The following is a 19,645-nucleotide window of genomic DNA, read 5'->3' as shown; positions in this document are numbered from 1 at the left end:
AAATGGACCAGCTAGGGACCTCGAGACCCAAGGAATGGATGGTAGCGAGTCCCTGGGTTTTCTTTTGGTCTCACGTGTCCCGGACCTGGAGGAGAAGCGGCCGGCAGCCAGCATCGCCAGTGGGCACAGACAGAAAGGCCCCGAGAGAGCCGCTCTCTTAGCCGAAGGAGCGGGAGGGGGCAGCCCAGCAGAACAGAAAACTCCCAGGCAATAATCCCTCTACCAGCCAAGCACCCCAGGAAAATCTGTGGCCCCACGCCACCCCAGGCCAGGCGGGGAGCCTCGACTGTACTAGGCTCCCACATCCCCGTGAGGAATGCCAGAGGAGGCCAAGTAGGGAGCCAGGACTTTTGTCCCTACTGGCTGGCGATCAGCCCCCCGAGTGTCAGTGACGAGGAGCTCCCCACTTCGGGTGTCAAGAGGCCAGTGGAGCTGGCTTTCCCCCTACACTGGGGGCTCTGGAGAAGGGGACGACACATGTGTAGGGGAGGCCGGGCCACACTGGAGAACATCACGATGACTTTATGGGTCATCCAGCAAAATGACATGAAACAAATGCTCAAAGCCCCAGGGCCCCGGGCCTGCGTCTCAGCCTGGGCGCTTTTGGGCCCGGCTGCCTGCCTGGCCGGGAGCCGGAAGCCTGACCTGCAGCCTGAGCTCTGCGCCTGCCTCAGTGCAGGCTTTTGACAACAGTGATTTGATTTTGAGAAACAGAAAACCATAAGGAAAAGTAGAGAGAATAACATGACAAGCCCCCAGGTCCCCACCACCCACAAGGGACAGTTATTATTCCTTTATTTGCCTGTTTTCTAACTATAACACGTAACATGGTACAGAGAAAGCTGAGGTCCCCTCATTCCTCCAGCCTGAGTCCCACCTTCTCCCTGTGCTGTGACAGCTGAGAAGATCACTCTTGAATTTCACTTTTGTTATTTTCAGCCCTCCATGTTTCAAATAGGTAATTCATTCACTCATTTCAAAATTCCAAAGGCACCAAGGGTAGACAGGAGGAAGGCCCTCGCTCCCACTCTGCACGGCAGCAGGTCTGCACGTATGAAGCCAGGAGCCGCAGGCGGCCAGTCTTCAAGCAGCACGTCCCCAGCAGGTGGTGGAATGGAGGTTGTCACTGGGCTCCAGCTGTGTTTCCTTTGCAGGAACGCCATCTTTAGTGGCCATGTCACGTGTCCATCATTATTAGGATTAGGTGTAGTTGAGAGAGACAGAAACTCCAAGCAGCAGCAGCTTAAACAAAGTACATGTGTATTTCTCTCTTACATGGATAAAGTCTTGGGGTAGGAGGCCGAAAGCTGGTAGGGTGGTTCCATAGTCATCAGAGACCTACCTTATTGCTCTCCCATCCTCGACACAAGGCTTCTACTTCATGGTGCAATAAGGCTGCTTGACCTCCAGCCATCACATCCCCATTCTAGCCATTAGGTAAGAAGGGCCCACTGCTTCCCTTTTAGGATGTCTCCCAAAGCTGCAAGTGTCATCTTCTCTTGCATTCTTGGCCAGAGTTGAATGGTGTAGCCATCTCTCACTGTGAGGAGCTGGGAAGCGTAGTCTTGACCCTGGCTGGCTGTGCTCCCGCTGATACTTGGAGGCTCCATTGCTGACAAAGGAGGCGATAATATCAAAGGAGGCGATAAATACCAAGGGACGACAGGCAGGCTCTACTCTGAGCCTGAGCTGTATTTGGAGGGGACAATCCCCTCCCACGTGGAGTGCACCGTGCCGATGGCAGAGGCCCCGGCCAGGCCCTGGAGACCCTCCCAACAGCCCTCCTGACAGCCCCAGGGGCCACGGGGAGCTCGGCTGGCACCGCTGCCAGGCAGGAACCTAGGGCCAGGCCCTCGGGGGCACGGGCGCTGCACCAGTGCTCCGCCAGGCCGCGAGCTCCCCGCGAAGGGGAGCACGTGGGTCCCCACGCTGCTGCTCACGGTCTATGGAGGGCCGGGCCTGAGGGGAAGCGCAGGGACCGCCCAGCTGCTGGGCCCCTGGGGCCGGCTGTTTGCAGGCCGGGTCAGCGGCAGCGCCGTAGAAATGGCGGTGTGGCGACTTCCCACGGAGAGCCGGCGTCCCATGGCTGGTGGGCGGGAACCCCGCACCTGCCTGCGGTGGGGGGTCCCGGGGGCACGGGGAGGCGCTGAGAGAGGGGTGGCAGGGCCAGGAGAGCTGAGATGCGGGCTGTCAGCAGAGCATCAGAAGGGCAGCCTGGTCCCCGGGGGGCTTTCTGGGGCTCACTGAAGCCAAGAGGGTGCCCCTGAGCTCCCACTGCCCTGGACGGACTGCAGGGGAGCCGGCAAGGATGGAGGCTGGCCGCCCTGGCCGGGGCCTGGTGGCCTTCTTGACAAGGCAGCAGGGGACAGCATAGGGGGGCTTTGTGAACACCCTGTCACCCGTCACCGGGGGATAGGAGTGTCTCCTGGGCCCTGATGCCACCCAAAGAGGAGGGGAAGCAGAGGACGGGGGATCCCAACACTGGTTCTATCTAGGAGAGACTATGAACTTGAACAAATTGAAAAGCAAATCACGCTTGGGGAATGGGGACGGGGAGTCAGGGAGTGAGCAGTTTCCTTACAGAGGGCACGTTTGGGGGCAAGTCTGGGCAGTGCCCTGTCAATTCAGACCCCTCCTCTGGGCCTGCCAGGAGCCCAGGTCCTCCCTGAAGCCGGAGGCTGTGGCTGAGCAAGACAAGAAAGGAAAAAGAGAGGGATAGTCCTTAGGTGTGCCCACAGGAGGGACTGGGCCCACCTGGCTGTGCTCCACGGTGGGCAGCGCAGTGGTTGTGACTGAGTGGGTCGTGGGCAGGGTCAGCGCTCTGTGCTTGTTCGTGGTCAGGGTTGGAGGCAGACATGAAGATGTAGCATGTGGTGTGCCCCGCCTGGGCCTGGCTCCTGTCCTCCAGAAGCAGGTGGACCCTGACGGCAGCCCCCACCTCACAGAGAAGGCAGTGGGTCAGCGGTCCAGTCGGAGCCCAGACCCCCATCTGACAGCAAAGCTGTGTTCCTGAAAGGCTTCTCTTGCTGCAGCAAGGAGGGGAGCCAAGACCAGGCTCCCACAGCACCTGTGTCAGGGGGGTTGGGTGCCCACCTCATATAGTAGGGCAGAAGCCTGTGGGGAGGGGGCCTGGTCAGCCAGAAGCAGGTGTCAGGCAAAGGGTCCCCACGACATCAACACACCTGGCGTCCTCCTAGTCTTGGAGGTCTCCGAGACCAGGTGCATGCTCCCAGGAGGGGACTGTGGGCTCCCATCCTCTTGGGGCTGCCCACGGGTTCCCAGGGAGCCCACTGCTCTGCACTGGGAGCATGCGGGCCAGAGGACAGGATCCTCTCCGGGTCACTGCAAAGGGGACGGTGCCCAGGCGGGGTGAGTTGGGACTACTTGCCCTCAAGAAGGGCCGTGGAACTGAGCCCAGAGTGCTGTGTGAGGACAGCTGCCCGGAGGGCTTGCATGAGCGGAGGATGCAGGGGGTGGAGGTGGCAGGCCTACCCCAGGAAGCTGCCGCAGCAGCACTGGGTGTGAAGAGGGGACAAGGCAAGCAGGGGGGTGCCTGTCTGAACCCAGAGCCCAGAGGAACCAGGTCAGATGCAGGCTTGCCCAGCAGCGCTGGAAGACAGGGACCATGGGGGTGGACGGGGCTGCCGGCTTGGCCCACACAGCGGGCACTACAGCGAGTGCAGAGAGGGGGCTGAGGGGCCAGGTAGGGACTAGGGCTCAGGAAGACTGGAAAGTGGCCTTCAACTCGGAAAAGCAGTGGGCAGATGGGAAGCCCCTCAGGGGGAGGTATTTTCAGGATCGACTGCCTTCCATCCGGTCACATGGGCCCTGCAGAGCTGACTGGAGCCATCATGGAGAGGAGGACACTTCCGTCCTGCCTTCCTGGGGAAGAGCCAGGCTGGCGGCTGGATGCAATGTCCAGGGGGGCCGGCGCGTGGCCTGCACAGGTCTTTTCACACTGGGGCTCCTCCCTCACGAATCTGCCTCATTACTGAAGAGCAACGCTCCCCCACACTCAAGAGGGTCGATAACGCTCTCCCTCCTCGGATCTGAGGGCTGGGGCTTTAAGGGGCAGCCGTGTCTGCCTCCCACTGACTCTCCCACACAGGAGGGGAAGCTCCAGTGACGGCAGCGGCCACCTTTGCCCCTGGGGCTGCTGTGAGTCCTGCCTGTGCCCAGTCTCCTGGGCTCTGGTCTGCCCTTCATTCGCTTGCTCCCTCCGTGGCTCCTGTTCTCCGCTCTGCAGGCAGCTGGGGTGGGGGGTGGTGTGGAGCGGAGGCTCAGCCACCTTGCACCTCCATCCTATCCTGTCTCCCACATGGCTGGGACAGCATGAGGCAGGACCATCCAGGTACACATTCTGGGAAGGGAGAGGAAAAGGAGACCCCTCAGCCCTTGAGGTCTTGGCTCCAACGTGGCTTTGTTAGTCTTGCGTGTGACAGTCACTGGGACTAGCTCAGCCTGCTGAGTCTCCCCAGGACCCGTGCAGAAAGAAGTGCAGGGTTTGGCACACTAGGGCCCCTGGAGGCAGCCAGCCCCACCTCTGAGCATGACAGATCCATTTCCGAGAAGAAAAAGCAAGGAACTGACTGCTTTTATCAGCCCTGTGGTCACAGCAGGAGGCAGAAATTGAGCAAGGGCTCTCTCGTCCCCTGGGACAGAGAACTGAAGTCCATCAGTGCTAGTGACCAGAATCACCTCACGTGGGGGCATTTGCACCCCACACGTTTAACCGCATCTGATCAGAGGAAACAATCAGACACATGTAGACCTTCTAAGAGTCAACCAGCCTATGCTAAAATGTCAATACTCAGACAGACGGAGAAGGCGGGCTGGCTCTGCTTGCTAAAGGAGACATGGGGATAGAGAGGCCACAGCGGGCCGCGGGCGGAGCACAGACATTCCGAAGACAACGGGAAAATGTGGATGTGGCCTGTGTATCCCCTAATATTATTGCATTTATGTTAAATTTGGGGACATAACGGAGTTGGGTTTTGCAGCAGAATGTTATTCTTAGAGGTACAGGCTACAGTACTTAGAAGTCTTCCAGGACCGCAGCTCATTTTCAGCTGTTTCTGAACAACGTGCACATGTCCGCATGTCAGTGGGTGTGTATGCGTGCATGTATGTGAGCGCACGCGTGTGCGTGTGTACAGAGACAGCGGGAGCACAGGCTAACATGCGACAGGAGGTTAATCCAAGTTAACCTAGCCTGAGACTCATGAGTGTCCGTGGGCTGCGCTGCCCACCTGTCACCTGAAGCCGAGGGAGAGGGAGCCGGGAAGGCAGCACGTGGCGCACTTCCCTCTGCCGGCCTGACGCTGGGCTCATCTGTCCAAGCACGTCGCTCACGACTACCAAATGATTCTGTGCGCAGACAGTCACCTCTCCTACTTCCAGCAGGCATTCCTCAGCGGAGAAGCAGGTCAGCCCCGCCTCACAGGCCGCCTGTGCCCATCCCGTGCTCACAGACGCTCACTGTGGAGGCCAGACCGGAAGGTCCCGGCCAGACTGCGCCAGGTGGACGCTGCCTTAACCACCACAGACCACAGCACACGATGCTCCTTTTCAGGGTTTATTTCATCTGCTAACATTCATTCTTGACCTAGACAAAAACAATTAGATGATTATGACTTGCTTTCCCATCATCATTTTTTTGTATGAATAACCAAAAGATTTCTTCTCAACACTTTTTTTTAATAAGAAGCTATAAATAAATAAAGCTTTAAACGCTCCTGGGTTCAAGATAAACACTTCCAGTTCCCAAAAAGTTCACAGACTCGTTGCTCGGGCAGTCGGCCGTCCCCGGCCCCTCCTCCAGCAGAGGGCGCAGGCCTGTGTGGGGAACAAGCGGTCACGCGCTGTGCTGGCGTCTGTCCTCTCAACCCCAGGAAGAGCCTGGGGGCCCCGCGTAGGGTCGAGGAGATGCCGCAGGCCCAGGAACCGTCAGTGGGAAGAGCTGGCCTGGAGCCTCGGGGGCTGGGGGCTCTGCCAGCCAGGGCCTGTCTCTGGGCATCTCCGCCTGGGTGCTGGCTTGAGGCAGAGAGCTTTCCAGATGCAGCAAAGAAACCGAGGAGAGACCCGTGTTTCCGCGTGAAGTGGGACAACGGGCCATAAGTTAACACATTCCAATATGTACAGAACAGATCCGACACTCAGGCCCACATGAGGGCGGTCCTGAGCCAGGCTGCTGGCCGGCTGCCCAGGGGCTCAGGCAGAACAGCGCTGGGCTTTCACTCACGCCCTGGAGTCAGCCAGCTCCTGACAGGAGGCCACAGCGAGCTCCTGGCACCTCGCACGCTTGTGCAAGGCCATGGGGCTCTCGCACACGCGTCCTGGCCTCCTCCCTGGAGCACACGCACCCCAAACGATGAGCCTCAGGGCCCAGACACCCCCACTGACCTTCACTCCCCTTAAAGAGCCACTCAGTCACCTCACCTCCTCGGCGCGATGTGCCCACTCGAGGGGTGGTCCTGGGCTGGGCTGGCAGGGTGCCCGCTCGGGCCTGCCGACCACTCTGCCCTTGGACTACAGAAGTGGCCAGCAGGAAGGTCAAAGGCGGGGCCCTTATGTCAGAGGAGCAGAGACTAAAGCTGCTTCCTGCTGGGCAGCCCCCTCCTTCAACACTTTAGCTTTCCCTGCGCTATTTAAGGCTCCCTGCTCCCAGGCCTTCACTCTGTGGTGGGACTGCTGGGGTGGCTGAGCGGCACGTGGGGCATGGAACCCCTGGCGGGATCTCCCAGGAGACTGCTGTCCCCGCCGGCGCCTCGCCAGGGGGCCCATGGTGCTCCCCGCCCTCCTTGAGTCCAGCCTGCAGCGTCCGGGCATGTGTGCTTCCTCTGTTGGAGCCGGGGCGCCCATCCACCTCAGGTGTGGGGCTCGCACTCAGCGCCCCAGAACCCAAGTGTGGGCCTCACGCAGGGGGGCAAGTCGAGGGGACACTGGCCCGGCCCGCTTGAGCACAGGAGGGACGGTGCACGACGAGCGTCTACAACGGCTGTGGGACATGGCTTCTCTAACCTGTGGGGCTGCCGGGAGCAGGGCCTGACCGGTGGGGGGGCAGGGAGGACGCCGGGAGAGCCGGGGCAGGGGGACCAGGGAGCTTGCACCCTAGCTGAGAATCTGGAAGCCCAGGGACCCCTCCTGGCCACCCAGAACTGCCCTGGCTCCAGGTATGGCTTACGGGCAGCAGCTGCCATCTGCTGGGGTCCAGCTGACAGGGGCTGGACTGTACTTCGTACGGGGGCCGTGGCACAGTGGGTGGGAGCCTGGAATAACGTCCAAGTGATGGGCTGGGGCTGGGGGCAGTCCGCTCACTCATCCCAGAGGGTCAGAAAGGAGAACGGGGCAGGGGATGCTCTCGGTTCCCATCCCCCTTCCTGTCTGAGCTGGCCTGGCTGGCTGGTCACCCCCGGAGGCCAGCTGGGGGCTGCTCAGACACAGGTGGCCACAGCCTTCCCACACCTGGGATGTACTCTGCTCACGAAAGGGGGCAGCACCGTGTGGGGCCCACGTCCCCACAGTCCTCCTCAGTCTGCGGACTGTGGGATATGGGGTGAGGGGTCCCAGGAGGTATGCTTTAATCTCCTGACCCAAAGCATGAAGCCAGAAAGTGGGTTTTGACCTTGGGCTGGAAATGGGGGTGGGCTTCCCAAGGGGCTGGACTAGATCTTCTTGGCTTCAGAAATGGGGGTCCCTGACTGTGAAGATGGGTACACTGGGGGCTCCATTCCTGACGAGACCTCAAAGGGCTGCCCGTATTCCCAGGGAGGGGCTTCACGTAGGCCCTGGGGCAATGGGGCCACCAGAGGCCAGGGGCTGCTGGGATGGCCTGGGCCTGGGGCAGATGCTGGGAGCTGGTCTCATTCCCTACTGGCCTGTGGGGGGGAGTGGGTGTGTGCACAGAGGGCATGGGATGTGCTCCCGGCCCGACAGCCCAGTACCCACTCCACTCCACTGTCCCCTTCCTGTCTCCAATCCTTGGCTGTGCAGAGTGAGCAGGGCCGGGGGAGCGGGCAGGCGCCTGCGCAGACCTCACTGGGGCGGCCCTCAGGCACACTTCCCCTGACCAGTGGGCTGCACAGGTTGACTTCTCAGATCCGGGCCTGGGAGACAGTGGGAACCCACCCTGGCCCACCGCTGCCCCACACCCTCCTCTGCGTTCAGGACACAGCTACCTTCTGGGGCGCCAATTTGCGGCTCTCCCCATAAGTCCGGGTGGGCCCAGGGGCGTCGGTCTGTCCGGCTGATTCCCCCCCAACTCCCGCCCCTCGGCCGGCCGCCACTACCACTTCTCAATGATGTGGCTCATGTAGTCCTCAGTGGGCACGCGACCGGCCTCCTCGGCGTCCTCACGGGGCAGCGCCTCCTTGGCGCGGTGCAGCAGGCGCTCCTCGCGGCTCCTGAGGCGCTGCTCCCTGCGCTCCAGCTGCCGCTTGTACTGGTAGCGCTGCTGGAAGAGGTCCTTGGCGTAGTCGTAGAGCTGCATGTCCAGGTCGTTGAGCTCCTCGATGCGCCGGATGGTGCCCTCGTCCACCTCCACGCCGCCTGCCCGCGTGCTGTTGTACTGCATGAAGGGCCGGATGAACTTGAGATTGAACGTCCGCTCGAACAGGTACTGCGTCTTGCGCTGGAACTCCGTCAGGCCGAAGAAGGCCATGCCGCGCAGGTTCTTCTTGGCGCTCTCCAGCAGCAGCTGGGCGCGCTTGTTCTCGGGGATGAAGGACAGGTTGTAGCAGCCCACGAGGCTCAGGTCGGCCAGCATGCGCACCTGGCGGTTGTTGGCCAGGTTGTAGGGGCAGTCCATGAACTCCTGCAGCGTGCAGCCCGACCAGTCTGTGCCCTCGTAGCAGGGTGGCAGCTCCTCGGGTGTGGGCGTGCGCCCGTCACACATGTGCAGCGACGTCTTCCACGTGGCCCCTCGCTGCACGTGCCGCCACTCGCTCAGGTAGCGGGACACGGGGTCACGCAGCAGGGTGATATAGTAGAACTTCCTGCAACGAGACAGGGAGGGGTGAGGCAAGGGCGCGAGGGGGCTGGGCCTGCTGTGGGGTGGAGGAGGGAAGGGGCTGGACCCCACGGACCCCGGACAAGCAACTTCACCTCTGATACCAACCATTATGTTTAGCTCTCAAAATGGCCACTTCTGAATGAGAAACCCAGCCGCCACCACAGCTGCCAAGTGTGACCACCACAGTGGCCGGCACTGGCCATCTTGGGCACCCTCCGGAACTCTGACCCACGGCCTCCTCTAGGGGCTTCCCTTGAGCGCCAGGCAGGCCCTCCTGACTGCTTGCGCCTCAGGAGGGACAACCCGACTTTACCCCGGCTCAGGGGTGGAGCGGGGTGGCTCCAGAGCCCATGCCACTGGGAACCAGTGGTTTAAAGAGCTGTTCACAGGGGCAGGCTCAGTTCCGCCCAGGAGCCACTCACAGTCCCGGGTGTCAGGCAGAGCTCGCACAGGGCAAACTCCACCCCACCCTCCCAGGGAGGTCCACTGTGGGAGGGGTGTGCATAGACCAGCGAGCTCAGGACCCCTCGGTGGGCCACGAGGCATAATTTATGTTGTCTCCTGGAACTGTCCCAACCACATGTAGTCAGGCATCACTCAAGACAGCACCTCCCCAACACTGCACGTGAGGGAGCGTCTACACCGGGGAGAGGGGACTCGAGGAGGCCTGCACTGCACGTGAGGGAGCGTGTGCACTGGGGAGAGGGGACTCGAGGAGGCCTGCACTGCGTGTGAGGGAGCGTGTGCACTGGGGAGGGGGGACTCGAGGAGGCCCGCACTGCGTGTGAGGGAGCGTGTGCACTGGGGAGGGGGGACTCGAGGAGGCCCGCACTGTGTGTGAGGGAGCGTGTGCACTGGGGAGGGGGGACTCGAGGAGGCCCGCACTGCGTGTGAGGGAGCGTGTGCACTGGGGAGAGGGGACTCAAGGAGGCCTGCACTGCGTGTGAGGGAGCGTGTGCACTGGGGAGAGGGGACTCGAGGAGGCCCGCACTGCACGTGAGGGAGCGTGTGCACTGGGGAGAGGGGACTCGAGGAGGCCTGCACTGCACGTGAGGGAGCGTGTGCACTGGGGAGAGGAGACTCGAGGAGGCCTGCACTGCACGTGAGGGAGCATGTGCACTGGGGAGAGGGGACTCGAGGAGGCCTGCACTGCACATGAGGGAGCGTGTGCACTGGGGAGGGGGCACTTGAGGAGGCCCGCAGTGCGCTGGTGAGTGGGGACCCCTCGGGGTGACAGGCGCCCAGGATGATTCAGGTCCCTGCAGGGCACACTATGATGACTGGCCTGATGGCACCAGGACACCTCGGGCCACGTGGCTGTGACAGGCCTGTTGAGGGTGGGTGGACCCCAGGGGGTTTTCAGTTATTCTTGGGGGCCCCTCCTTCGGGGCTGGCACAGCCAGCTCCCAGTGAATGGTGGGGTGGGCCCTGCCACAGAGAACCAGGGCCTGCGGTGGGCAGCCTAGAATGTCCTTTAGATTGGGTAGCAGGGGCCCACTGGGCCCCACATACCACTCTTTGGGGGAGAAGATCCAGGAGGGCCCTGCCCCACAGCACCCCCCAAGACGGCAACATGAAAGTGCACCCACACGGCCCCCTCGTTAGGTCCCGACAAGCGCACCCAACTCACCCGCCACCCCTCAGCCTGGCCTCTAGGAGACCTGCGGGGCACAAAGCAGCTTGAGGGGTCTGCTGGCAGAGCCTGGCTCTGACCACACCTCCCAGGGGGTAAGGGGCCCTGGGGGGCAGCCATGTTAACCGGTGAGAGCAAAGGTGGCGGGTACGTAGGAGGCAACCCCAGCCTGCAGGGGCACATCCACAAAACCGCAGGGGCAGTCGCTCTGAAGTACTTGCTCTGGGCACTGGGGCCCCCAGCAGGGCCTGGGCATAGCAGGTGGGGCAGCCGGCCCCCTGGGGTGGATGGCAAGGCTGGTCCTGCTGTGCACAGCCTGAGGAAGAGACACCCGGCGCTCCCCGTGGCCCCCACGGGCTGGCACCATGCCTCTGGGGACAGGGCATGGCGGACCCAAGCGCCACCGCTGAGGGGCTCTGCAGATGGTGGGGAGAGGGACCCCAGGAGCTGCAGGCCCTGAAGGGTGGGCAGTGAGCCTCCTTCTCAGCAAGCAGTAGAGAGCAGGATGGGCATCCAACTCCTGGCCCCCTGCCCCACGCCCTGCACCCACCCCAACAGCCTGAGTCCTGCTGTCTGTTCTCTCTGCCTCAGGTCATGGCTTCCCTGCCCAGATGCTGCCTGGGCCAGGCCAGGCGTGAGGCTGACGGGTCCCCGTCTGCTCGGGAAGCATCCTCCCCACGTGCCCCCAAGCCCAAGCAGGGACCACTTGCTCCTGGCCTCTGCAGGCAGCTTGTGTTCCAGTCCCTCAGGTGCGGGGGGCCCTCCAGCCCAAATCCGAACCCGCAGCTCCTAGGGTATGTGCTTCAGTGGCTGTTGCTGCCTTTGATAGAAGAACAAAGTCCCGTTGTGCCCTCCCAGCCCCCTGTGACCTCCTCTTGGCCCTCCTGCTGGCTCCTGCAAGAGATACCCCAGGACCTTTGCACAGGGTGTGTCCTCTTCCCTCTACTTCATCGCTGACTTTGGCTCGTCCTCTAGACCTTAGCCAGTGCCACCTCACAGGGAAGGCTCATGCTGCCTCTGGGGCCTCTGTCACAGGGACCTCTCATCTCAGCCTGGGGTTGGGAGAGGGTGTGCAGGAGCTGGCCCCTGTGTGAGTGCTGAGCAGAGCCCTGGTGCCTCCCTGGGCACAAGGCTGAGAGGGTCAGAAGGTCTAAGACAGAAGGCGCCTCAGGGAGGTCACCTCACACAGCACTTCAGCCCCCAGGGGAGGAGACAAGGCCCGAGAGGTGAGGCGGCCACCTGGAGGCCCCCGGGGGCTTCCGTGCTGGCGTGGGCGGGTGGCCAGGCTCCTCTCTGCGGAGCCCCGTTTGGTAGTGAGAAAGCCCTTAGTGTGGCCGGGATGAGGGAGGTCAGTTCACCCAGGGGCCCACCTTCTAGAGACCAAGAGTAAGACCTCTGTGAACCCGACCACGACACTGCTTCTGAAGGGGCCCAGACAGACAGGCAGACACAGCGCAACAGACACAAGGACACGCCTAGGAACACGCGCACGAGCAAACGCCACCCACGCAGGCGGCTGTGTGCGCCGTGCTCAGCTGGGGCCCGCGTCCTGCCCCCAGACCCCACAGGGACCTCCCTGGACCTCCCCAGTCCGGGGCCCGACCTCCACATGGAAATGGACTGGTGTGGCAGCTTCTCCTGGGCATGGAAAACCAGAGTGGGACGTGTCAACTGACAGAGAAGTTTGTCTGCCAGCCCAGCCTAGGCCTTGAGGAGCTCCACCCAGCCCCAAATGTGAGCTCTGAGGGCGAGAACACACTGAGTCCGGGGAGCAGCGGCTGCCCCCAGACCCTCACAGAACCCTGGGCATTGCAGAGAGGGGGACAGGGCCACTAACTCCCGACTGCTGTGCCTGTGGACCCTGGGGAGGCAAGGTGTGGACTCGCAGAAGCCCTTGGCCATGAGTCATTCCTGTTGCATAGATGTCAACTCAGAGATGTAAAGGTCACCCAGTGACCTACAGCCAGGACCTGGGAGGCCCAAGGGACAGGGCCACCTGTCTTCCAGCTTCCTCTGCTTATAGCTCGGAGAGGGTATGTGATTTGCCCAGCATCACACAGCAAGGTATGAGGCAGGCCAGAGTCCATGCTGGCTGACCTGAAGCCCCATAGTGAGGATTGCCCTGTGCCTGCTCAGATCACTGGACTGACTCTAACTGTTAGAGTTCCCGGTGTGTAAAGGCCTGGGGTCCCATGGAGGGGTCACTAAGGGTGTGGTCTGCACTGATGTCTGTATCTGGCAGGCTCCAGGAGAGCACACGAGCCTTCTGGTCCTTGGAGTTTCCCGCTGGCGCTCTCTGGTGAAGCCAGAGGAGCCGACTGAGCGCCCGGGTGCTGACTGGCCTTCTCCTTGCTGCATCTCTGGATGCTGGCCTGGCTGAACAGGAGCAGGGGCTCGCTGTGGCTGGGGTGACTGGGAGGGGTGTTAGGGCGGGCCACAGGACATCACCATGCCCTGGGTCCCCGATGCTGTCCCCTAGACATGGCCTGTGGTGAAGACAAAGGGCCTGGGCAGACTCTGGAACCTGCTGGTGGGGCCAGCAGCCCCAGGCCACTGCCCAGCTCCCTGCCTGGAGGGCACGGGAGCCCCTGCAGGCACACACAGCCATGTCTGTCGGCTTCCTGGGGAGCTTGTGCACCTGAGCCTCACCTCCACTCACCTCGTCCGCCCTGGCCCCTATTCGCTCCGCCAACACAACACAGCAGGCACCTCCGGCCACAGGCCTGCGCTCTGGCCATCCTTTGCCCAGAAGCCCTGACTGCCATCTCCTTGCTCTGCCTTCTTGGGCCCATTATACACATCACCAGAGACAAGGCTGTTTATGCTCTGGTTTAGTGTCTGCCGAAAGGGGGAGCAAGGGCATTGATCAGAAGTGAGCAGAGGGCAGCATGCGGCAGGGGGCAGAAGACCCCTCAGATGCTGGAACCTCCACCCAGGCAGCTCCCTGCAGGACACGTGTTCTTATGACTCAGAGATCTGAGCCACTGGGCAGGGGCCACACAACAGTCTGTACACTCACAGTGGTCCCCAGCCCCGGGCCTCAGGTGCCCAGACAGCTGCCCCAGGCTGATCTCATCCCTGCCCAGCCCCACCCTAGGAGCCTGGAGGGTCTCTGCGACGTGTGGCGTCCCCCACAAAGCGGGGGCTTTCTGCCTATTACTCTCCAGCAGGATCTGTCCGTCCAGGTAGTCCAAGTGCTAACCAATGAGGTTTCCAGAAAGAGGGGAGAGAGGAAACAGGGAGAAGACGATGAAAGAAACAAGAATTGGAGTACATAATCACTTGGAGTGAAATGGCTCGCCAAGAGCCCAGCAAATGAATGCGGCATGAAGCATCTGGACAGAAAAAACCAGAATACACAAAGAGGGTCGGTTTTCAGAGCAGGACTCAACTCTCTGTAACACCAGATGCTGGAACTCAAAGAGCAACGGCTCCACAATGCTGGGGAAAAGCGACCAAGTAGATGTCATGCTCAGCTGAACTACCGACCAAGTGTGAGGGGAGAGCAGAGACATTTTCAGACATGCAAAGCCTTAGGAAATTTATTTTCCATGAATCTTGCTTTAGGAAGATACTGGAGTATGCACATCATTTAGCAAACAAGAAAAAAAACGTGCAGGAGCCAGAGCCAACCCAGGAGAGAAGTCCAGGATGTCGGCTGTGCCTCCCGGGGGCAGAGGCACAGGGGTTCCAGGAAAAAAGGGGCATGAACAGATCCCCTGACACAACAGAGCACGTGTGGAGAAAAACCAAACAGCAGGCACATGGTAGATCTCTGGAATTACTTGGAAAAAATTAAGTCTATGAACACAGAAAACAAAGCAAGTGAAAAAACAGAATGATCATTAACTCCAAGAAAAACAGTTACATAAAAAAGAAAAGGAAGTAAACGGCTCGGCTCAGAAGTGAACGATAGTTTCAGGGACATCGGAATGCACACAGTGATGAGTGGGTTAATAAAAAGTGACCTTTAACTCTCCTTGGAGGGCGGGTGGGGTATGAAGGATGCGTGAGGGCATAAGATCACTCAGTCTCCATCTGCTGAAACAGAAAGTCAAAAGACCATGTTCGAAACGACAAATCAAGAAATAGCGCTATAAGTTATCTAGAAATAAGCAAGTAAATACACGAAGAATATTGAAAACAGCCACAAGTGGTTTTTCGGGGAGGCTGGAAAGGAAAAGCAGATCTGTTGGTTTTTATCATGAGCTTCTTGGAACTATTCGTCTTTAAGCACCTGTATAAATTATTTTGACTAAAAAAAACAAAAGTAGAAGAAAACAATGAGGAAACTGGCTTAATCACTGGTTAATCACTGAGGAAATGGCACAGAAGCCACAATGGGGCATCTACCAGAGCGGCCAAACATAAGTGGGACAAGGCCAACTTTCGGCAACTGCTTACGGGACGTGAACGGGGGAGAGATGGTATGGAGTCTCTGCTGGAAAGCTGAAGGTGCATGCGCTCTCCCTGAGACCCCCGACTCCTCTCCTGGGCACACATCCCAGGGAAATCTTGTCCGTGCGCACAGGAGATGGACAAGGCTATCGGCAGCTGCACTGCTGGTGACAGCCCCCAACGTCCACCACAGCGGCACGTGTACACAAACGGTGCTATGTTCTTCCAAGGCGACACTGTTCAGCAACAAAAACGAACAAGCCACAGCTACTCACAACGACTCGGGTAAGCTGATGCTGGGCAAAACAAGACGTTGCAGAAAAAAGGCAAAGTAAGCAAAGGTAATAGAGTAAAATGATACTGCTTATCAGGTTTCCCAAAATAAACAAAACTAAGAAAAATACTATTAGGTGATATATACATATATATTGAAGTTATTTAAGAATAAAAAGGCGATGAGGTGACACACACAAACATCCGAGCCAGAGGTTAGCCCTGTATGTTCTGGGGCAGGGGAGGCTGGGGACGGCACCAGCTCCTGGTGGCTCCCAGGCACTGACCATGTCCTCGTTCTTAAGGCAGGCAGTGAGGGGTGGCGTGGGGTGGGTGGGGGGGTAGGTAGGTAGGTATGTTTTTTGGTGAGGAAGATTGTCACTGAGCTCACATCTGTGCCAATCTTCCTCTATTTCGCGTGGGACGCCACCACAGCATGGCCTGACGAGCAGTGCTAGGTCCACGCCCAGGATCTGAACCTGTGAACCTTGGGCCACCAAAGCAGAGTGCACGAACCTAACCACTATGCCACCGGGCCCGCCCCCACAGGTATTTATTTTTAAGCTTTATTTCTCATGTACATTTTGTAAGTCTCAAGCACCCTGTAAAAGGGAAACTTTTTTTTTTTTTAAATTTTATTTTTTTTTTCCTTTTTCTCCCCAAAGCCCCCCGGTACATAGTTGTATATTCTTCGATGTGGGTCCTTCTAGTTGTGGCATGTGGGACGCTGCCTCAGCGTGGTTTGATGAGTGGTACCATGTCCGCGCCCAGGATTGGAACCAACGAAACACTGGGCCGCCTGCAGCGGAGCGCGCGAACTTAACCACTCGGCCACGGGGCCAGCCCCAAAAGGGAAACAGTTTTTAAAGAAGTTTTATTAACAAAGCCAAGATTCTCGAGGGCAGCCTGAGGGGCCCCAGCTGGCCTTGCAAGGCAACTGGCATGCGTGCGGAATCAGGAGCCTCGGGTCCCCAAGCGCACTGCTCCCTCTCCCTTGCTCCTGGTCCCTCTCCCTTGCTCCTGGTCCCTCTCCTTTGCTCCAATGCTCCCTCTCCCTTGCTCCAATGCTCCCTCTCCCTTGCTCCTGCTCCCTCTCCCTTGCTCCTGCTCCCTCTCCCTTTGCTCCTGCTCCCTCTCCCTTGCTCCTGCTCCCTCTCCCTTGCTCCTGCTCCCTCTCCCTTTGCTCCTGCTCCCTCTCCCTTGCTCCTGCTCCCTCTCCCTTGCTCCTGCTCCCTCTCCCTTGCTCCTGCTCCCTCTCCCTTTGCTCCTGCTCCCTCTCCCTTGCTCCAATGCTCCCTCTGCCTGCGATGCCACCTCCCACCTCTGGTGCTGCCACCTCCAGGAGTCTCCAGCTCTTTCTTGGAGACTGCCACTCTCCCTCTGGCTTCCTACATGCTAATGCCTCCCCAGTGAGTAGGGAGAGGGTCCACGGAGGGGTGGAGGAGCGCCCCGCGTGGGCACCATGTTTGGGGGCAGTGGGGATGGCCAGTTTCTGGGTCAGCCGGGGCTGGCCTGTGGCTTGTGAACTAACAGCATGTTAATGAGCCAGCTGCTCTGTGGCCACCCTGGGAAGGAACCACAGCTCCTCCCAAGCTGGAGCATCCGGATGGTGGCTGGCTTCCCATCCAAGAGGGCCGAGGGGGTGCCCCAACCCCAGGGCTTCCCTCTCAGCCGCCAATCCCAACACAGAGGTCAGAGACACTGTTTAGTGATTTGGCCGGCAAATTATGCTCTTTCAGGGTAGCAAGCTTTTGGCACCTTCTGAGAGCACAGCCCTAAACCACATCCTGGCCTGTGGGTACCCACGAAACCCCGGCCTCCAGGCAGGTCTCTGTGGTGCACTACTGCCTGCTCTGCACTGGGACAGGCCCCACAAACTGCCGAGAGCATGTCCCAGCCCAGACTGTCCTGCCGGTGGATGGGGAGCGGGGCTCACATGGGACCAGAGGGAGGACGAGGAGGCCCTGCCCACATCTCCTCCACTGAAGCTACCAGCACCACTGGCTGCTTGCAGCATCTATCCGGTCAGCGCCCTGCATGCCTGGTGGTTGCGGGAAGTGGTGGGAGGTCCCCCCAGAAGCACTCCCCCTGCAGCTGTGTGCACATCCATCTGTGCAGCCACCACACGCCATCCTCAGGGTCTTTGTCCCGCCCCAGCAGACTGGGAGCTATCGGAAGGCAGGCCCACATACTCCAGCCAGCACAGTGCCCTGCTAAGAGCCGAGACAGCCCATGTGGTCCAGGGCCGCAGAGGCAAGGAGAGACTGCCACGACAGCTCCTCCACTTGCCCGCAGCATGCTGGGGGGGGGGGCCACAGGAGTGTGCCCAGTGCCCACATAGCCGGGGGGTGGCTAACCTCGGCTAGCCACGTGGGGCCTGTGCGGAGCGCAGGGAGGGGGCGTCTTGTTCTCAGTCCCTCTGCCTCCATCTCTGCAGCCAGCCACGGAACACAGTGGGCCGGGGGTCTGTCACCGGGAACAGGGAGATCTATAGCAGGACTGACTGTGTTCAGGTGGAGGGAAACGGGGTGAGGGAGGGAGGGGGAAGCCAGTGGTCCCTGCCCAGGCACTCGAAGACCCCAAGGTACTCCATTAATGCTGACAAAGGACATGAGGGGGCAGTGCCCACAGGCTTCCAGCATGCGGGCACAGCCCAGGACAGGCATGGCTCCCCTCTCAGAGGATGAGCCCCAGGCTCAGAGGTGGGACAGCTCTCAGTTATGCAGTTTCCAAGAGCTCTGGGCCGGATAGGCTGGGACCCAGAAGGACAGCAGGCAGGTGGAAGGCCCTGGGAGGGGCGCCACTTCCAGGTGGGGTGGGCGGGCGGCTTCTGGGAGATGCTGGGGATGTGACTAGGCGGGGGGCTTGTGGCGAGGCAGGCTGGACCCAGAAGGGCCTTGTCATTCTACAGGAAAACAGGCTTGGCTGGGTAATGGCAGAGTGCAAAATTCATACGAATTTCAAAGATAAAACATGGGACTTCAAAGAAATGCCATGCTGTGAAGTGACTCCAGTCCGCATGGCCACAGCCACACCTGATGGTGCACGTTCCCGCAGTTACTTGTGCTCTGTTGAACGCTGACACTTGTGCACGCCGGTTCAGCATGATGGTGGTCACACAAGATCCTGGCAGCAAGGACTGTCGTTCCTGGGTCCAAACTGCTGTCCGAGATCGGCCAGCTCTGGCACAGGCCCGGGAGCCTGCTCCCCTGACAACACACAGCCGAGAAGAAAAGCCTGCAGGTACAGGGGCCGATGGCGGAGAGGAGGCCGGGCAGGGCAGAGGCCGGCTCTGCTCCAGGGCAGGACGGGGAGGTGGCCGTGCTCACAAGCAAGTCATAGCCCACAGTCCTGACCGGGAGGTGGCCTCTGTCACTCTAACTTTAACAGTGACATGGAAACTGGGCTCGCAGAGGCAAGGGGACTGATCCAGGGCCAGAGCAGGCATTTACTCTGTGAAGCCGGCATTTGCACCACGAGCACCTGCCCGTCACCCCTCCCCTGGCCATGGAGGAGGTTTCATTTTCCCTTCTCTGCCCTGAGAGTGTGGGTTTGACCCAAATCCCATGCTGAATCCAGCCACACCTGATCCTCCTTCTGAAGCCCAGGACTCTGATCAGAAATAAGACTCTAGACGTGGCTCAGGCCCACGGGAAGCCCAGAGCTGGTGGGAGCACAATTCTGTGGCTTGGTGAGGGCTGGCAGGGTAATGCCACTTCCAGGAAGGAGTCTGCCCTGAAGGGAAGGGCTGCAATGTGGCAAAGCCCCCACAAGGTGTTGGTGTAGTGTCAGCTCCCCCAGGTAGACAGGCAAACAACAGAGGTGGTGGACCGCAGACACATGGCAGACTGTCCTGCAGCCAAGGGCAGGGATGCTTACAAGACCCAGCACGTGGGGAAGTGGGGAAGTGGCGAAGTGCCCGTGCCGACCACCAGGTGATGACTGCGCTGGCACCACCACCCAGGGCAGAATCTACTACTAAACGGCTGTCTCAGGGGGTGAAATTATGGATCTTCCCCAACATTTTACTATAAAATGTTTCAAACTTACAGATAAGTTGGAAGTTCAGTGAATCCCATGTGCCCAAATGAGTGGTTTTAAGATTTCTTCTTTATGTTTTTCTGTATTGCCTGCAATGAGCACACGTTATTTAAATAACTGAAATAAGGTAATAGAGGTTATAAAACATTCCTGTTGCCTGGAATGGGGTGTTGGGGTAGAAAGAAGCCATCAGAAAGGGGTGGCTTTGCAAGCTCTGTGTTTATTTGTCCTCCAAGACAAAAATCCCAGCTGGCTAGCATCTTCAAGGGGCGCCCTGAACCCTCACCTCC

General features: G+C 59.8%; 1 protein-coding gene across 1 annotated transcript in view; it reads right to left on the bottom strand.

Moving 5' to 3' along the window:
• Positions 1-5,562: 5,562 nt before the first annotated feature.
• Positions 5,563-19,645, bottom strand: part of HS6ST1 (heparan sulfate 6-O-sulfotransferase 1) — a 46,477-nt gene continuing 32,394 nt past the window's right edge. Inside the window, exon 2 of the mRNA XM_023622627.2 lies at positions 5,563-8,993. Coding sequence (XP_023478395.1) covers positions 8,285-8,993 — 709 coding nt within the window. The 3' untranslated portion in view covers positions 5,563-8,284. The remainder of the gene's footprint in view (positions 8,994-19,645) is intronic.

Source organism: Equus caballus, chromosome 18, assembly GCF_041296265.1.
Source record: "Equus caballus isolate H_3958 breed thoroughbred chromosome 18, TB-T2T, whole genome shotgun sequence".
Classification (NCBI taxonomy): domain Eukaryota; kingdom Metazoa; phylum Chordata; class Mammalia; order Perissodactyla; family Equidae; genus Equus; species Equus caballus.
Note: the sequence above shows the minus strand (reverse complement) of the source record. Positions and strands in the feature narration are given on the sequence as shown.